The following is a 16,834-nucleotide window of genomic DNA, read 5'->3' on the forward strand; positions in this document are numbered from 1 at the left end:
CTCAGTTAGGATTCCTGTATATAAAATACCATAAACCCCCCTTTTTACCATTGCTTGGAAACTAGTCAATGTTAGACATTTCTGGGTATATTTAAAAGAAAAAAGGTACAGGATGCTCCACCTTTGGTCTGTTATGGACAGGAGAATACAGATTTACATTTATGCCATTTCTAGCAAGATGTAAAAGAAAGACCTTACACTTTGCTCCAACTACAGTGTTGCACGGGAGATGTACAGGCTCAGGCAGGGGCCATGGGGGGAGATTGTTCCCATTAAGGCATTTTGTAGATGCAGAATCGGACACCTATTAAAATCCTATTACAACGTAGTGCAAAATAGAGCCAGATCAAGGAATCCTTATGAGAAACTCATGACAGAAAATGTGTAAGTATACATCGTGAGACACCAAAATGTGTGGACGAGTCCCTAGAAGTCACAGCAAGAGTAGGCTTTTGCTCTACTTGGGTATAAAACAGTGCAGAATAAAATAATCCCAACCCCATCTCAGCAGAGACAAGCCCCTATCTGTCACTACTACTCTTTTATGCAATTTGACCTCCAATGACTAGTAGATGACAGCTATTAAAGTTTCCAGGTGATCAGAAGGTGGCGACTACTACACTTTCCTGACCTCTAATAGTTTTGTGCATGCCGCCCTTTATCAGACATGTCCTATAAGGCCTCACTCACACAAGCATGTTTATGTGCATATGGTTTCACATGAGAGTACAAACCAAGTATGCTGGGCCTATCTTGCCGTATATGAGCATGTAATACGCACCAAGATAGGACATGCTGTGTTTTTGTGCACATGTGAGCAGAACAATGACGGTATGGAATATTAGTACAGCGTATGATGCACGAGGAATGCGCAATAAATATATGCTTGTGTAAGGAAGCCCTACAGTTGAAGGGACCGGCTCTGTATACCATACCTTGTCTTGTATAAGGCTGCACAGCAGCTATTAGGTAATGCACACACTGCCATAGTCCTTCGTTTCCAGTAAGCAACGGCCCAAAATGCAGGGTATTCAAAACTAGAAAAGGGCAGACATTGCCTTCCATATGAGGCCTGCTGGTGATCCAGAAAAGTCTAAGCTCTAGTAATTACCCGTGTGATTGTCTTTTGGAATTCCTTTTAGTCTATGATTTATGTCTTTTTTTACAAAATATCAACGGTGTCCATTGCTTGGTTATTTATTGCTTGAAAACCATGAAAAAAAAAATGCTACAATTTTGGGCTCTGCACGCCATGGTGAGGTATAGGCAGCCTGACTAGTATCAGGAGCTCAGCCATGTCAGTCTATTAGTGCACATACAGTATCAGATGGCCAGAGAGGCAGGGCCAATCTTCTTCATGACTTTGTTTAATGCTGCAATCTTCTCCTCTAGGAGGTAGTTTTTCTTCTCTGCACTTTTCTGCCGTTGTTCTGTCACTTGCAGAGCCTTCATCAGCTGGGCGTTCTCCACATAAAGATCCTTCAGAAGTATGTCCGACTTTGCATTCTTCTCCAGCTGTGTAGAGATATAGATGTGCATGGTAAACATGTTTACAATTGGTATGAAGCATTCATTTTTATAGGCTGCTTTCACATCTGTGTTGGAACCTACGGTTGAAGGTTTGACTCCGTACTGGAAGAAAAAGTGCTGCATGCAGCGCTTTTTCTTCCATCCAAAAGCCAAAGCCGGCCAGCTGAGTGGAACCATTCCACCCTAAGGATTCCCCATTCCAGCTCCCCAAACAGAGCAAGAAAGCAGAGACCTGCGTGCAGGTGTGAAACCACCATATCATTAATTTTGCAGAAAGGTGATTTTCTTACAGACAACAAAATCAAAAAAGACATCCATATAATGCTACATGTTATCGCTCTACCGTTACTACAGAAATAACGTGCATGTTAAGAAGTGGTCAGCAATCATGGTAAAGCATTCCAGGTGCAGTTTAGGTCCCAGAAACCAAATTATCTAACAAGTTAATCTTATTTAACACCAAGGAATGAACAGGTACAAGGTGCTGGTAGATCCGGTCAAGAACAACCGATCTGCTAAAATATGACTTCTGGTTAGCTTAACACATCCAGTATGTCAGTTGGCCGAGCAAGCACTCCAATTAGGAAACACCAAGCTGAGTAATGGATCCCTCCTGTCACCCACATTTAGTGCAATACATTCTACACCTGCATATATCAACTAAAGGCTGTGTCAGGTGCTATTGTACAACATCCCAAACCTATTGAGATATGCAGTGGGGGTTGTAATGTGGGCAGCCTTTTGTGAAGCCCATGACCATCCACAGTGCCCATAGTGTAATCCACCACTAGGGAAGAGAAAGCAGAGACAAGGCAATAACTTTAAAAGCCTCACCATGTAGCCTCTTCCAAATGCTCCCTTATTTCCTTATTCTTACCTTTCACAAAGTTGCAACTCAGCAAAGGGTTCCTTGTCTTTCCCTGATGGTGGGAGAAGAACTCTCTCCTTCAACCCTGCACAGCATCAGATCAGGGCTGTCATGAAGCTTTTGCCATGGAAACCAGCACGCTCCCTCGCCAGTATTGCCCATGGGACCTGGCTGTAGTCTGGAGGGGTAAACTGCATGACCCACAATATGGAAGGATGAGGGGACACCAGAAGGTATTCCCTAAGGTTCCCCCACACACACTAGTGTATTTGGCACAGTGTGCCGTCCGTGTTAATTCAGAGCCAGCACACGGCCCCCAATATAGGGCCATGAGGCTATGCACATTGATTGTTTTTCACATGGACCAATGGTCCAATTGCACCAGTGCAATTAATCCAATACATAATGTCTGGTGAGATTTACCTTCCCTGTACCCAGGGCTCCTCTTCTGGTCCAGGTGCTGCTGCACAGGGTCAGACCCAGGGCAGCAGTGCCTAGACCTGCTAAGGGAGCCTGGGAGAGAGGATAGTGAGTCTGAATTTGTGTGTTACTAAATAAGCTAGTGATGGCTGCAGATGCACAGGGCCAAATATGTTTCAGCAACCATTAGAAGTCATCATGGTGGTCTGGTTTGGATTGAAAAGGAAACAGAATTGTCTCCAATCAGAGAAGTGGATAGGGGTGCCCAACAAGCCAGAACCCATGGTCTGCCACTGGAGACATGCTGCTTCCATTTTCTTTAAATTCAGTTTCCCCTTTAACTTCCAGACTGGTTGACCACCATTACAGTACATGTAGCTACATGCACTGATGACAAGATATTGTCACACCACACAGAGGACACATAATACTGGTATGTATCACCTCCGACCATCATACAAGCTACACTAACCTGCTCATTCAACTGGTCAACTTTTTCTTGCAACATTAGCCGGACATTTTTCAGGTTCATTTCCACATCTTGCATTCGTTCTTCCATCCTGCGCAGCAGTTTCTCATGTTCCTCCTGTATAATTATGACAACATTAAAATGGAACATTGTAGATATATGAAAGGGTTATAGAAGTTTTCTGTCCTAGAAAAATTGGGGGACTTTTCTCATTCACCAAAGTCAATGTATGTCCAATGATTTATGTTATGTTCCCTCAGTCATAAGGGCAGATTTAAAGAAACCTTATCAGCACTCATGCCATATAGGTTTTAGTAAATACTTGTATTTCCTCATGAAATAACAATTCTGGAGCTTTTTTTTTTTGGAACTCCATGTTGTGCAGTTACTCCATTTTTCCCCATAGACAATTTATGAGTCGTTTACGCAACCTGGCCCGCAGCATCTGAGTCCTTCGCGCTGGTCTCCAGTGCTGCAGCAGGCTGCAGTGTAATCCTCAGCGTTGACAAAGCACTCTTTCTGGTGACTGGGCTCTTTGAATACCCCGCCTCCAGCAAGCAAGTGCTGTGATTAGATCATGAGCGCCGTTGCTCAGCCAATCAGAGCCGGCACTTGATGAACCAATCACAGCTATTCAGTGATGTCATTCACTGAATGGCTGTGATTGGATCACTAGCGCCGTTGCTCAGCCAATCACAGCACTCGCTTGCTGGAGGCGGGGTATTCAAAGCCCCATCACCAGAAAGAGAGTGCTTTGTCAACGTTGAGGATTACACTGCAGCCTGCTGCAGCGCTGGAGACCAGTGCGAGGGACTCCAAGGCCGCCGCTAGCTAGGTGAGTATTTATGGGGGGTTTTTTTCCTTCATGTAGTTTAGCTAGGGCTTATTTTAGTGGGCAGGACTTATATTTCAAGCCCCTTTCTCCCGATAATGAGGGGAAGGCTTATTTTCGGTGAAACAGGGTATCGGCATCTGTAAACATTTTAACAGTGGAAATTGCTGAAAGGAGAATGCTAAAAATACTTCAACAGAGGCAAGAATACCCAGAAGTTGTCAGAAAATGTCTTAGTCATGTTCAATAGAGAAAACAAAAAGTAAGCAGCTCACAGATACCTGTTGCATGGCCAGTTGGCGGTTGGTCTGTTCAGCGTGGAACCTCATCCTCTCCTGCAGCTGCTGGACTTTCTGCTGCTCTTCTAAGAGCCGGTTCTGTAACTCCGCGACCTGCTCCCTGGTCACAGAGCTGCTCACCTTCTCCTTCAGTTGTTGGACCTCTCGCATATGCTGAGACTGCACAAGAGTCAGCTTGCTGTTGGCATCTAGTAGCTGTATAGTCACAATTCAATGAGAGAGAAAAGTGAGAGGGGAGGATGTGGGCAGCTCAGCTGCATGACAAAGATTGCAAAGCTTACACTGTTTTTTTGCAGTTCTCTTTGCTGGTCATTTACCACAGTTATTAGTGTTTTATCAAACCAAATGTAAGCCCCATTACATCCGTGATTCCCCTATAAGTGGTTTTTAATTAAAAGTAGGGTCAGAAGGAAATCTTAAAGGAAATTTTCACTCTTTGTCCAAAGACGTACAGAAAACCTTTAAACTCAAGAGATCTAGATCCAGGTATGGAAATACATGCACTGGGAGTATAGTGACTGAAACTTTGGAGACGACTTATGAGGAGGTTCTTGGCAGGCAGAGCCCCTGAAGGTCCCATCTCACATGTTCTGGCTGAAAGAGTCTGGAATATCTATTTCAATCTTAAAACAGCAACAAGCAGACTAGGTCGCTCAGCTATATATAAAACATATAAATATGCACTTTGAACCCGAATACCGCCATACCGGGTCAACACAACTCTGCCATTCAGTGCCCAAAAAATACAATTATAGATTTTCCATACAATACAGCCCTTCAGTGACCAAATAATACAGCCATATATTGGTTGAAGTGAAGCATTTAATGGTAAACTTTCTGGTGATCTAAGGCAGTGAAGAGGTAAAGGCCCTGGTGGTCTAAGGCTATGAAGGAGTAATGGTAAAGTTCAGGGTGGTCTATGGTTTTGAAGGAGTAATGGTAGAGTTCTTGGTGGTCCAGGGTTATGAAGGAGTAATGGTAGTCTTGGTGGTCTAGGGCTATGCAGGAGTAACTGTAAAGTTCTTGGTGATTCATGGCAGTGAAGGTTTATATCCTTCACTACTCAGGTTGCTCATAGGAGTACAATCCTTGGAAGGACCTCTAGGAATGGGAGCCCTGGACATTTGCCCAGTTTGCCACCCATATAACCAGGCGTGAACTTTATACGTGTGAAAAATTGTATTTATCTACTAAACTATGACAGCGAGTTCCTATCAGCCTGAATGTTTAGTATATGAGAGCTTCCACAACACAGCCACTCATTGTATTAGACGCATGAAACCAGCCATCTATCACACAGGAACCCTATCGCATCTTATCCATCCATGGAGATTCAGGAAGCTCACCATCTGAATTCCACAGAGAACATTATCTCTAGGCATAAGACAAAGATTCACATTTTCTTTTATATGGTGCTGGTGGAACTTTTATAGAAACTTTCAGAAATTTTGTGCACGCTCACTCTTGTCTGCAACCCTTACAGCCTGCCTCATCCCTTGATATGGAGGGTGCCTCTTGCATTGTATGAATGAAAGATCCATACAAAAATTGAGGGAGAAGGAGATGTTCTGGATCTTTAGGATCAATACGCTGGTTCCCAACGGGCTTCATGAGATTTTAGAAAAATTATGAGTACAGTAATTTTACATGATAAATTCTTAGATACATTTTTATATCCATAGATGTGTTTTAAAGAAGAATTTTAGGGATTACATATGTGTGTCCAATATGATTATTAATGTTATGGATATATATATATATTTATTTATGGTTATTATATCATTAGATTTATTTATAAATGCAATTTTATGGGTGGGGTTAACAGCATATTAAATTGGACATTTGGATATAAAATATGTAACATGGGTATCACATGAATCTAAACTATGCGTTATTTTTTTAAACAGTTTTTTAAACATTTAATCTTGTATTTACATATATACCGTAGATATATATTTTTTTTTAATATTTTTATATTTATGAATATTATATGGGATTATGTATATATATTTATAATAAGATAAACAATGTGCAATAATGGTATAAGAGTGATTGTTCAGTTGTGTTTTAGGCTAGAAACACCACTGTTTAGGATTTCATAGTTTGTATATTGTATATTGGTTGCAGGATTCACGAGCCGACGGCTCCTGGCTCCACCCCGCACTAGGGGATGCGTCTAACGGGATGACATCATTGCGCTGCGTCCTTTGCGTATGTCAGATGCAGACCGCAGGGCGGGACGTCACAGGGCGCCGGAGGATACGGAGGAAGCCATGGATCCTATCTATGAAAGGTAATACATTTGTTATTTAAAGTTTTATTGCTGTATATGTACTTGATAAAGTCCGATGGGACGAAACGCGTTGTACGAATAAAGGGAGGTTATGGCAAATCATTGGTGACCAGAGAGAGAATATTCCTGAAGGAGCGCGGATTTCCCCTTTTCTTTTACTTGTCTGCTGTTTGTATACGGATCCCCACCGGGATACGGAGGACCCGCTTAGCTCTCCTGATCTCTAGCCTGACAGGATTGTAGGAATCTCTGGAGGAGGATTTATGTTATAAGCTCACTTGGATATGGGGTGTTAGTGGGTCCCGCTATACACCGGGTAAGTTCATACCCCCTTATTTTGCCATTTGGTATTGGCTTTATTGCTGGATCATTTCCTGGGAGCGCTGTCCTTATTTATATATTTTTTATTGTCTTCTTATGGCAGCTCCCTTCTGCCCTTCCTTTATTTATAGTAGATAATAATACTCTACCTTATCATTGGACTCATCCAGCTCCGATCTCAGCTGATCATGGCTTTTCTTCCAATTCTGGAATTCCCCCTGGGCTTGTTTTATTTGACTCTTCAGATCTTCTATTTGACTCACCTGGACAATTTATATAAGACATGTAATGTAAAATAGAGCTGGAAGGTAACATGTTAAAAGGAACTGGTCACCAGGTATGAGCACCATAAACTACGTTATGGTGCTCATAAGGAAGATTCCCGGGAGCCTGGGGAGGTACTCCTTACTACTTACCCAGCTCCCTGATTAAAGGCAGTTACCCCTAAAAGTCCAGACAGATCGTGTGCCGGACCACTGGCTGAATGCTATGTGCGAGCAATGACGTTGATTACTATGGGAGTGCACAATCACAGCGTGCAGCCAGCGGTTCAGCTGCATGGTCTGCGATGACTTTTGAGGTGACAGTGCTTGATTAGGGAGCTGGGTAAGTATAAGAAATACCTCCTCAGACTCCAGGGAACCTGTCGTATGAGCAGCATAACTTTATAAAGTTTATGGTGCTCATACCTGGTAACAGGTTCCCTTTATTATTGTTAGCATACTATCTAGCCTTCGCTGCATGAGCCCTACTTATTTCGAGGAGATAACTAATCATATGTTACATGTGTTTTGCAGTATAATATAATAAACAAAGTACAGTAAAACTCAGGCCAAAATTTCCTTTGCCCTGATCAGCATGGGCCAGGAAAATAGGGCATCTTGTAGGACATGTGGCTTGCCTATATGTAAATATAGCTACACTGAAGTAGTAATGTATGTGATTATTACTGTGGCGTCCGGTATAAGTCCTATGTGGTTCTAACAGAGCATGGCTTCAAAAAAAAGCAGGAAAGGGGGGGGCGTGGCTAGCCGTTGATGGAGTAGGACACGGGTCTCTTCCGCTCACGACCGACACATCGTCCTCAGAGGCAACACAGCCGCCGCAGACCGAAGCATACCTGTCATGGGTAGGAAGAAGGCCACTGACACCCAGGAGCAGCCCCAGAGATCCACCGCTGCCAGCATGGAGCATTTCCTCCGCTCCCCGGGAGGACCGCAGCCTCTGAGGGGAGCTTCCAAGATGGCGCAGCGCCAGGCACCGCGCGGAGGGGAAGGAGAGACAGCCGCGGGACACAGCGCAGGGGAACACTCCAGCCCGCGCCCGAACGAAGCTGTGAGACAGAAGACCTGTCAATCAGAGGCAGTGTCCAAGGGCTCCGGAGCCCAGAAAGTAACGAGCACTGCAGCAGGAGCCGGCAGGAAGCCGAAGGAGAAGGGGGAAGGGAGGCAGCCACACGCGAGGCAGGGAGGGGTTCCCCCCCCTCCCCTGCAGAAGTCAGTGCAGTTAAGGAGACAATGAGCTCCACACAGCAATCCCCCCTAGGACTGAGGCAACACCAAGAGGGCTACCCAACACACATAAGCCACTGTCCCATAGGCATCCCTAGTGACCCACACTCCCCCCAACCCCTCTGGGGAACTGCAGAAAAGGGGAACGGGTCACAAGAGGAAGAGGAGCAGTAGGGAGCAGGAAAGAGCCAGAGGGCTTCGCCCCTCCCCCAAAGACCCCCCCCGGGGACCCCCAGTATCAAGCACTGTACCCCAGGCAGAGTTGGGGAATGCCAATGCAAGCAAAAACAGCAACTTGGTAGCGAAGAAAATGCCTCAGCAGGCTGCAGTCCTGGAAAGGAGCAGTACCCCAAGCCCACAGTATGCACCGCACGATCCCTCACCAGACAACGGGGATCTTTACCCCCAAGACAAGGAGTGGGATTGGAGGGCACATCTAAGAGCCATTCCCATGAAAATGGAGATGAACTCCCTCTTAAAAAAACTGGACACGGCTCACAAGCAAGATATCGTGGCCCTCCAAAAAGACATCAGACATGTCGGACAAAGAGTCGTAGAAATCGAAGAGACTCAAAGTACGATCCAGAACACCCTAGAGGACCAAACGCAACTCCTTGAGATGCAGGCGCATTAGATTGCTGAACTGACTAACCATCTTGATGACATCGAGAACCGCCATAGGCGGAACAACCTTCGCATCAGAGGTCTCTCCGAAGAGGTGGACAACAGTCAACTGGAAGATTGGATCGTTGCGTTCTTTAACCATATCCTGGGCAGACCTCCAGAGACTACGCTGGAACTCGACAGAGTTCACCGCGCATTAGGCCCGAAATCAGCGGATCCATCTAAGCCGAGAGACGTCCTCTGCCGGGTCCATTTTTATAGAGAAAAGGACCAAATCCTGCAAAAGACACGTACAGCCGGTGACCTGACTTACAGGGGACAAACAGTGGCAGTGTACCCTGACCTTTCCAAACATACACTCCAATTGCGACGGGCCTTAAAACCGGTGCTTACGGCCCTACGTGAGAGAGATATCCCATACAGATGGGTCTTTCTGCTCCAACTGCAGGCGAGAAAAGGAGGGAAGACGGCTATATTCAAAAACCTGGGCGACTTGCCCAAGTTCCTGGGGACACTGGAACTGCCACAAATAGCGATACCAGACTGGCCTAAAATCGGAGGTTTCCCAACACCTCCACCGCGGATGGAGTGGCAGGTGGTAGGGAACAGCAGCCGTAGAGCGAAAAAGAACACCGCAAGAGAAGACAACGAAGACTGATACCAAGAAGCCCTGGAGCGGAAAAAGAAAAAGCCTTCTCTCCTACTGGACTATCCAGAATGGACTTATCCTACATCTTGACCTTCCGTGGTCAGGACAGTCCTGCGGCGGACCTGAGTATTGCCTTCAGAAGCAAACACCTCTTTCCCCTCCCCCCCTCTTTTTCCTTCTCCCTCCTACCTCCTGTCCATATCCCTTCTTCTCTCTCGCTCCTCTTCCTTTCTTCTTCTATTTTACTATTTTCCTTCCTTCCTCGCTCCCTTCCCTCCGCTATCCCTCTCTTCACACCCCCTTCCCTCCTCCCATTGAAAGTTTATTGGCGGTGGTGGGGTCGGGGGCGGACCTCTGTTTTTGGTCTCCTCTTCCCCCTCTTAGGGTAGGCAGCCCTGAGCTGCAATGATGCTGATTGTTAGGCAGACTACCGGATGTGGTCCGCAAAGGTTTCTCCTCCCATTAAGTTTGAAAACGTTTTGGTTTGTCCCCATCCCCTCCCCCTCCCTGCTTTTCCTAACCACCTACCCTTCCCCCCTCCTCACCCACCACAGACACCTGCTCAGAAATGCATCATGGGTCCCCTAACTCTTTACCATGAGTAACTTGAAGGTCTACACCTATAACGTCAAGGGGCTGAATATCCCATCCAAGAGAGGGCACATTCTTTACCACATGCAAAAAAAGGGGATGAAAGTACTCTGATTCCAGGAGACGCACTTTAAGAGCGGAGAGATACCGGTGTGCTCCACCAAAATTGTACCCTCTATGGTTTCATAGCCCCGACCCCTCACGTAAAACGGGAGGCGTATCTATTACTTTCCAAAGCTCTCTACAGATTCAGCCCATTGACGTGTTATGAGATCCTGAAGGACGCTTTATATTTATCAAAGTGGAAATCTTAGGCAAAGTGTTCTCTTTTGCTAACTTATACTTCCCAAACCAGGGGCAGACATCCTTCGGACTCTCCGCCCTAGAGAAATTGACGAAGTTCGCAGAAAACACGGGCATCATACTTGGAGGGGACTTCAATCTGGCATTCGACCCGGAACATGACACTTCCTCAGGTAAGTCCTCTGTCTCGCGGGTCGCAACATGCTCTCTGCTTAGAGAGCTAGGGAAACTTCATTTAGTGGACTTGTGGCATGTTATGCATCCGGGCGTTTTGAGCAGACGAGTGGAAGGTGAAGTCCCTAACAGTTACGGCAGATTAGACTATCTCTGGGTTTCCCATACGCTTCTAGACGCACAACCATCTAGCTCCATAGGACCTTTTATCTGGTACGATCATGCTCCAGTCTACGCAGAATTTGCGGACACCCAAGGCGACATACGCAATAAAATTTGGAGATTAAACGATAACCTGCTAATAGACCCTCTCTGCGTCCTAGATGTAAAGACAACCATAACTAATTTCATGAAAGACCACCAAGAAGACGAAACACAAGCCCCACTGATATAGGAGGCCTTAAAATGTGTCCTGAGGGGAATATTAATCTCTCATGGAGCCAGACTGAAAAAGGAGCGCTTGCGCGAGCTAAGCGGCCTCTTGTCATCCCTACACGATTGGGAGTTGGTAAATAAGAGATCCCCGAGCAACTCACTACAGGCAGACATATCGGCCCTTCGCCAGCGAATCAGATCCATACTAGACCAGAGGTCTTTAGCGTACAGAGACAGGATCCGCGGGGAGACCTTTGAGTCCGGGGATAAATGCGGTAAATGGCTAGCCCGGTCTCTACACCCCAGAACGCCATTGACATTCATCCCAAAACTCCATAAAAACGGGGGAAATTTGGTCTTCTCAACTCGGGACATACTAAAAGAGTTCTATCTGTATTATGAGGGCCTATATAATATAGAGCGAGAGCGCGGGTCAAGCGAGGATATTAAGAAAGAGGAAGAGGAGTACCTAAAAAAATTCGGACCAGGCCCCCTGGACCCAGAGATAACCGAGACCCTGGATCGGGATCTCACTATTGAAGAAGTTCTAGAATGCATCGGGGAGCTAAAAGTAGGCAAAAGCCCAGGCCTAGATGGGTTCTCAGCACGATTTTATAAACTTTTCAAAGAAGAGCTATCTCCGCTCTTAACGCAGTCCTTCAACGAAGTGTCCCGGGGAAGTCCCTTCCCACCCCAGGCTCTTCAAGCCCATATTACAGTGATCCCAAAGGCAGGAAAAGACCCCTCCTACTGTGCAAACTTTAGACCGATCTCCCTTCTCAATATAGATGTCAAATTGTTCGCCAAACTTTTGGCAAATAGACTCAGCAAACTCATCCCCGGCTTAATCCACAAACAGGTGGGCTTTGTCCCTGGAAGGGAAGCCAGGGACAACACCATCAAGTCCATCTCTCTGATAAGCAGATCTAGAGCAAAGGGTGACCCGCTTTGCCTGCTCGCTGTTGACGCAGAGAAAGCGTTCGACAGGGTCAGGTGGAGGTTCATCGAGGGGTCACTCCAGCACCTGGGGCTGAGACGCAGGATGAAGGAGTGGATTATGGCATTGTACAGCTGCCCCTCGGCTAAAATTAGAGTAAATGGGGCCCTCTCAGACACCATAATGATCCGCAATGATACGCGCCAGGGCTGCCCGTTATCACCCGTACTCTACATCCTATCAATGGAGTCTCTAGCCAATGCCATTAGGGAAAACGCATCAATTAGAGGCATAACAGTTGGCCCCTCTGAACACAAAATGGCGCTGTTTGCAGATGACCTCCTCCTGTTCCTGTCGAACCCCAGAATAGGATTGCCAGTGGTGATGAAGGAGTTCACAAGATATGGGCGGGTGAGCAATTTCAGGGTCAACCTACAGAAATCCGAAGTTCTAAATGTAACTCTCCCCCAGAACGAAGCACAGGAACTTTCAGAAGAATTCCCATTTAAGTGGAGATCTGCTTCCATCAAATATCTGGGGGTTCATCTACCCGCAGACCCCGCCCAGATTTTTGAACTCAACTTCCAGCCCTTTCTATATAACTTTAAGACGGACCTAGAAAAATGGAGCCCTCTCTATTTGTCATGGACGGGTAGAGTTAACGCAGTAAAAATGGACTCTTTGCCAAAATTCCTGTATCTCTGCCAGACTCTACCCGTCCATCTTAACCGGTATTATCTGAATAGCATTCGCTCTCTGATCATTAAGTTCGTGTGGAAGGGCCGAAGACCTCGCCTTAGTTTTGCGCTCCTCACGCGCCCTAAGGAGGAGGGAGGGCTGGGTTTCCCGGATTTCGCCCTTTATTACAGGGTGAGTCTGGCCAACGTCGTGCTGACACTCCTCCAGGGTAGAGGCTCCAAGTTATGGGTCGAAATGGAACATGAGCAGGCCTCAACCACAGTACAGGGGGCCCCCTGGATTCCGAGGCGGTTACAGAAAGAGGTCCGCACCCTTTCGCCCCTACTGATGGGAGTACTTAATAAATGGGGGACATTCGCCCCAAAATTAGGTCTGATATCGGTCCCAGGCCCATTGACTCCGTTAGTGGCCAATCCTCAGTTCCCGGCCTATAGGGACAGAGGTACTGTCCTTTCCCTACCTAGCGACACAATCCCACGTGTAAGAGATGTAGTTACACAAACGGGGGTGAAGTCTTTAAGAGAGTTCTACACGGGCACTAGGCTCCCCCAGGGGGCGTGGCTGAATTTTTTCAGGTGAGGGGTTTTTTAGAGGTCCCTGATGCCCGAAGGATGCTGCACCGTACCACTGACACGCTTTGAAACCTTATGCATGAGGTCATCCCCTGTGGATCACGGGATCTCAATAATTTACAAACTGTTGATAACCCGCGGGACAGAGGACAGCCGTCCCGACTTCACGAGACAGTGGGAGCGTGAGTTGGGGATGGAGTGTACCAGTCTTGATTGGAAGAAGGCCTTTAGCATGTGTCACAAGAGCACCAGGTTTGGTAGAATTCAGGAGCAGAATTTCAAAATCTTATCGCGCTGGTATAGGACACTGTCGAGATTGCACCAGATGGACGCCCAGAGCTCTCCAGTATGCTGGAGATGTCTGGCCAGCCCGGGGACAATGACTCACATATGGTGGGACTGCCCCCCAGTCAGAGAGCTGTGGAAAAGCATAGAACTTCTTCATAACAACATGACCAGATCAACGGTGTCCATAACAGCTAAGATGGCCCTCCTGCTCATGTTACCACGGTCCTTGGCAAAGATCAAGTCAGAACTGCTTCGACTGGTGATTCTGGCGGTCAGGATGTCTGTCCCTGGTCTGTGGCACACCACGTCCCCTCCCACAAGAATTTTGTGGACGGAAAAACTTAATATGCTCATGAGATATGAAGTAGAAGGGCCACGGGAGGAGGGCGAGAGGACTAACTCTTATGAACTCTGGAGACCATGGGTTGCCATGAGATCTTCAGACGCCTTCGAGAACTGGCTAAACACGGGCAGGCTCGACCCATAGGAGCTTGGAGATTTCAGAGAGCAGGGTCCCCCCCTCCCTCCCCTCAGTTAGGTTTGTTTTCCCTTTTTGTTGGTAATGGAAATTTATCATATTCTGCCACAATTGGTTTAGCATTGCGCAGAGACGTGATGTAGTTATGTTGCGACCGAAAAATATGGGCGGATCAATGTTGTGAATCATCACTTTGTCTTAATTGAAAAGGTTTAATAAAAACTGATTGAAACTAAAAAAACAGGAAAGGTATTTAATAGCGTGCCCAGGTTTACCTGCTCAGTGCTTTCTTGCAGAAGTCTAGAAACAGACTGGCACTGACCCTCCAAAGATTCCTTCACTTGCTTTAATGATGATATTTCTTCTTGAAGGCTCGCCATAACTAAAAGCTGTAAATTTATAAGTCAGATAGTCGTCAGTAAATTATTTAAATATTTCGCAAATATAGTCAGTTTTACAAAAAGTATAGCATCAACTAGTTCAGCACAGAGGGGTGCTGCATAAAAGTGACTTAACACTTAAGGAGGTTCTTCAGGACTTAAAACTTTGATGGCTAAAATGAAGGACGAGCTTTCAAAAAAATGAGATGTGCTGCAATACCAGGCACAGTCACTCGTATGAGCCCATGTGTCAATGGTAACCACTACGGGGATGTTGTACTTGAAGTAAACAAATGCACCAACCTGCTTGTTAGTCTCATCCAGTCCATTGAGAAGATCTTGTTTTTCCTGCTTGTGCTTAAGAATCAGATTTTCAATCTACAGTATTTTTATAAGGAAAAACATAATAAATGTAATCTTTAATATTCAGCTGTGTGGAACCTTTCTTATAATCACTTTTTACTCTTAGAAAAATGTTCAAAATGTAACAACATGAAAACAGAAAACAACCACCACCTCTTCTGAGCCCACTGACAAGTACATTCATTGTCAAAAAAAAACGAAGCACTCACACGGCGCGCAGTATGGGCCCTTTTACACGGGCCGGCAGTCTTTTGGACAACTGCACGAGCGCTGATGTCACCACTAAGGTCACCAGCGCTCGTGCAGAGAGTTTAAACAGAAAGACTTGCCGCCGGCTCGCTGGCTTCTCGTCTGCTTCTCGCTCAGTTCTTCACCTCCTGTGGGAAGTGCTGAGCAGGGAGCCAACAGGTTTTTTTTTAAGCAAGCAACAAGTAAGCGATTTTTTCACATTCACAGTGAACAATTTCGCTCAAATTCGTTCATTTGACTGAATTTTGAGTGATAATCATTACGTGTAAAATAGCCTTTACATCTCTGGCAGATATGCAAATAATTAGGGTTGTGGTGTGATGAGATGAATAGTCTTGTCACTTGGGGCCCTAAAAGTGGTTCCCCACTTGGCCTATAAAAAGCTCTCAGTCTCTTTGTGTGTAGTGAACTCTTCTTCCACTTGTGTAGACCTTGTTGACCACTAGACACCTCCACAGCACAGAGAAGATTTTTGAGAGGGTGCAATATTGGAATGCGAGATAGTCTATCAATGAATTACCCACCACCAGGGCCATTCTGACCAGACTCTTAGGAGGTGTTGGGACCAGTGGATGTGTGAGGGTATGCACACAAGGTGACAGGGATCTGGGCACCCTCGACAAACCACCAGTGGAGAAGATTGTCTGATCATCTGACAAGCACGAGCAGCTCCAACTGTTTCATTGTCCGCTATCCAAAGACAGGTGGCGCCATCGTTACACCCCTGTGTCTGTCGGAACCATTTCCAGTCGCTTAGCTGAAGTACATTTGGTCTCACAGCACCTAATACATGTACTGTCTTTGACACCCACCAACTGTTGCCTCAGTTTGCAGTGGTGTCATGAATTATTAAATTGGCCTGCTATGCAGTGGCCCCTTTGGGTTTTTTTTAGCATCAAATTTAGTTTGGGCACTGCCGGCCATGTTTGTGTTTGGAGACCTATTGGTTAGTGCCTCATTTCACTTTTTATTCCCGACATCAAAATGGCTAGAAGCATACTTGATAACACAAAAACAGTCATTATTTGAAGTCACATACCTTGTTTTTAGAGAACTGTAGGTCATGTTCCAGCCTCTCTCTGTCTTGTTGCCAGTTAGCTTCCTTTTGGGCCTTTTCTTGCTCTACAGAGCTGAGTTGGTTCTGGAGCTTCTCTACATTTGCTGTGACCTCTTCTATCTGTTGGGTCATTTCCCTCAGCCGGCCTTCTAACTGATGGACAAGCTCCTGGTAGGCATTGTTCTGTGCCTTTAGATCTGATATAGTACAGTTCAGTTGCAGTAATTCATTATGGGTTTTGTCAGTCTGGAAGGAAAAACATATATACTTATTAAGTTGGATGTACAAAGCTTGACTGACTTGACATCACAAGACGCCATTTCACCAAAAACTTCTGATCATAGTAGGTTGGTTCCTCATGATTTGCTCTGTCAATCACTAAAGGTCGTTTTACCCAGGATAACTGTCGGGTGCGTAAGCGCCCAACAGTTCCAATGACTATTGCCCCTGTACTTTTACACAGGAGCGATAATCATTTACTACTTGAAGGCACAGCGCACCATAGATGAACGAATGCTGTTGTGCCTGCACAAACTAAACAACGAACGTAAA

At 45.9% G+C, this 16,834-nt stretch overlaps 1 protein-coding gene across 2 annotated transcripts in view; it reads right to left on the minus strand.

The window, feature by feature from the left end:
• Positions 1–1,218: 1,218 nt before the first annotated feature.
• The window catches only part of NINL (ninein like), a 146,312-nt gene continuing 130,696 nt past the window's right edge, over positions 1,219–16,834 (minus strand). For both annotated transcript variants that reach the window (XM_066595802.1, XM_066595801.1), the window contains 7 exons: positions 16,265–16,528; positions 14,917–14,991; positions 14,509–14,622; positions 7,182–7,295; positions 4,401–4,613; positions 3,291–3,404; positions 1,219–1,515 (listed from right to left, as the gene is read on the minus strand). In XM_066595802.1, coding sequence (XP_066451899.1) covers positions 1,324–1,515; positions 3,291–3,404; positions 4,401–4,613; positions 7,182–7,295; positions 14,509–14,622; positions 14,917–14,991; positions 16,265–16,528 — 1,086 coding nt within the window. In that variant the 3' untranslated portion in view covers positions 1,219–1,323. The remainder of the gene's footprint in view (positions 1,516–3,290; positions 3,405–4,400; positions 4,614–7,181; positions 7,296–14,508; positions 14,623–14,916; positions 14,992–16,264; positions 16,529–16,834) is intronic.

The sequence above is a fragment of the Eleutherodactylus coqui genome, chromosome 3 (assembly GCF_035609145.1).
Source record: "Eleutherodactylus coqui strain aEleCoq1 chromosome 3, aEleCoq1.hap1, whole genome shotgun sequence".
Lineage (NCBI taxonomy): Eukaryota > Metazoa > Chordata > Amphibia > Anura > Eleutherodactylidae > Eleutherodactylus > Eleutherodactylus coqui.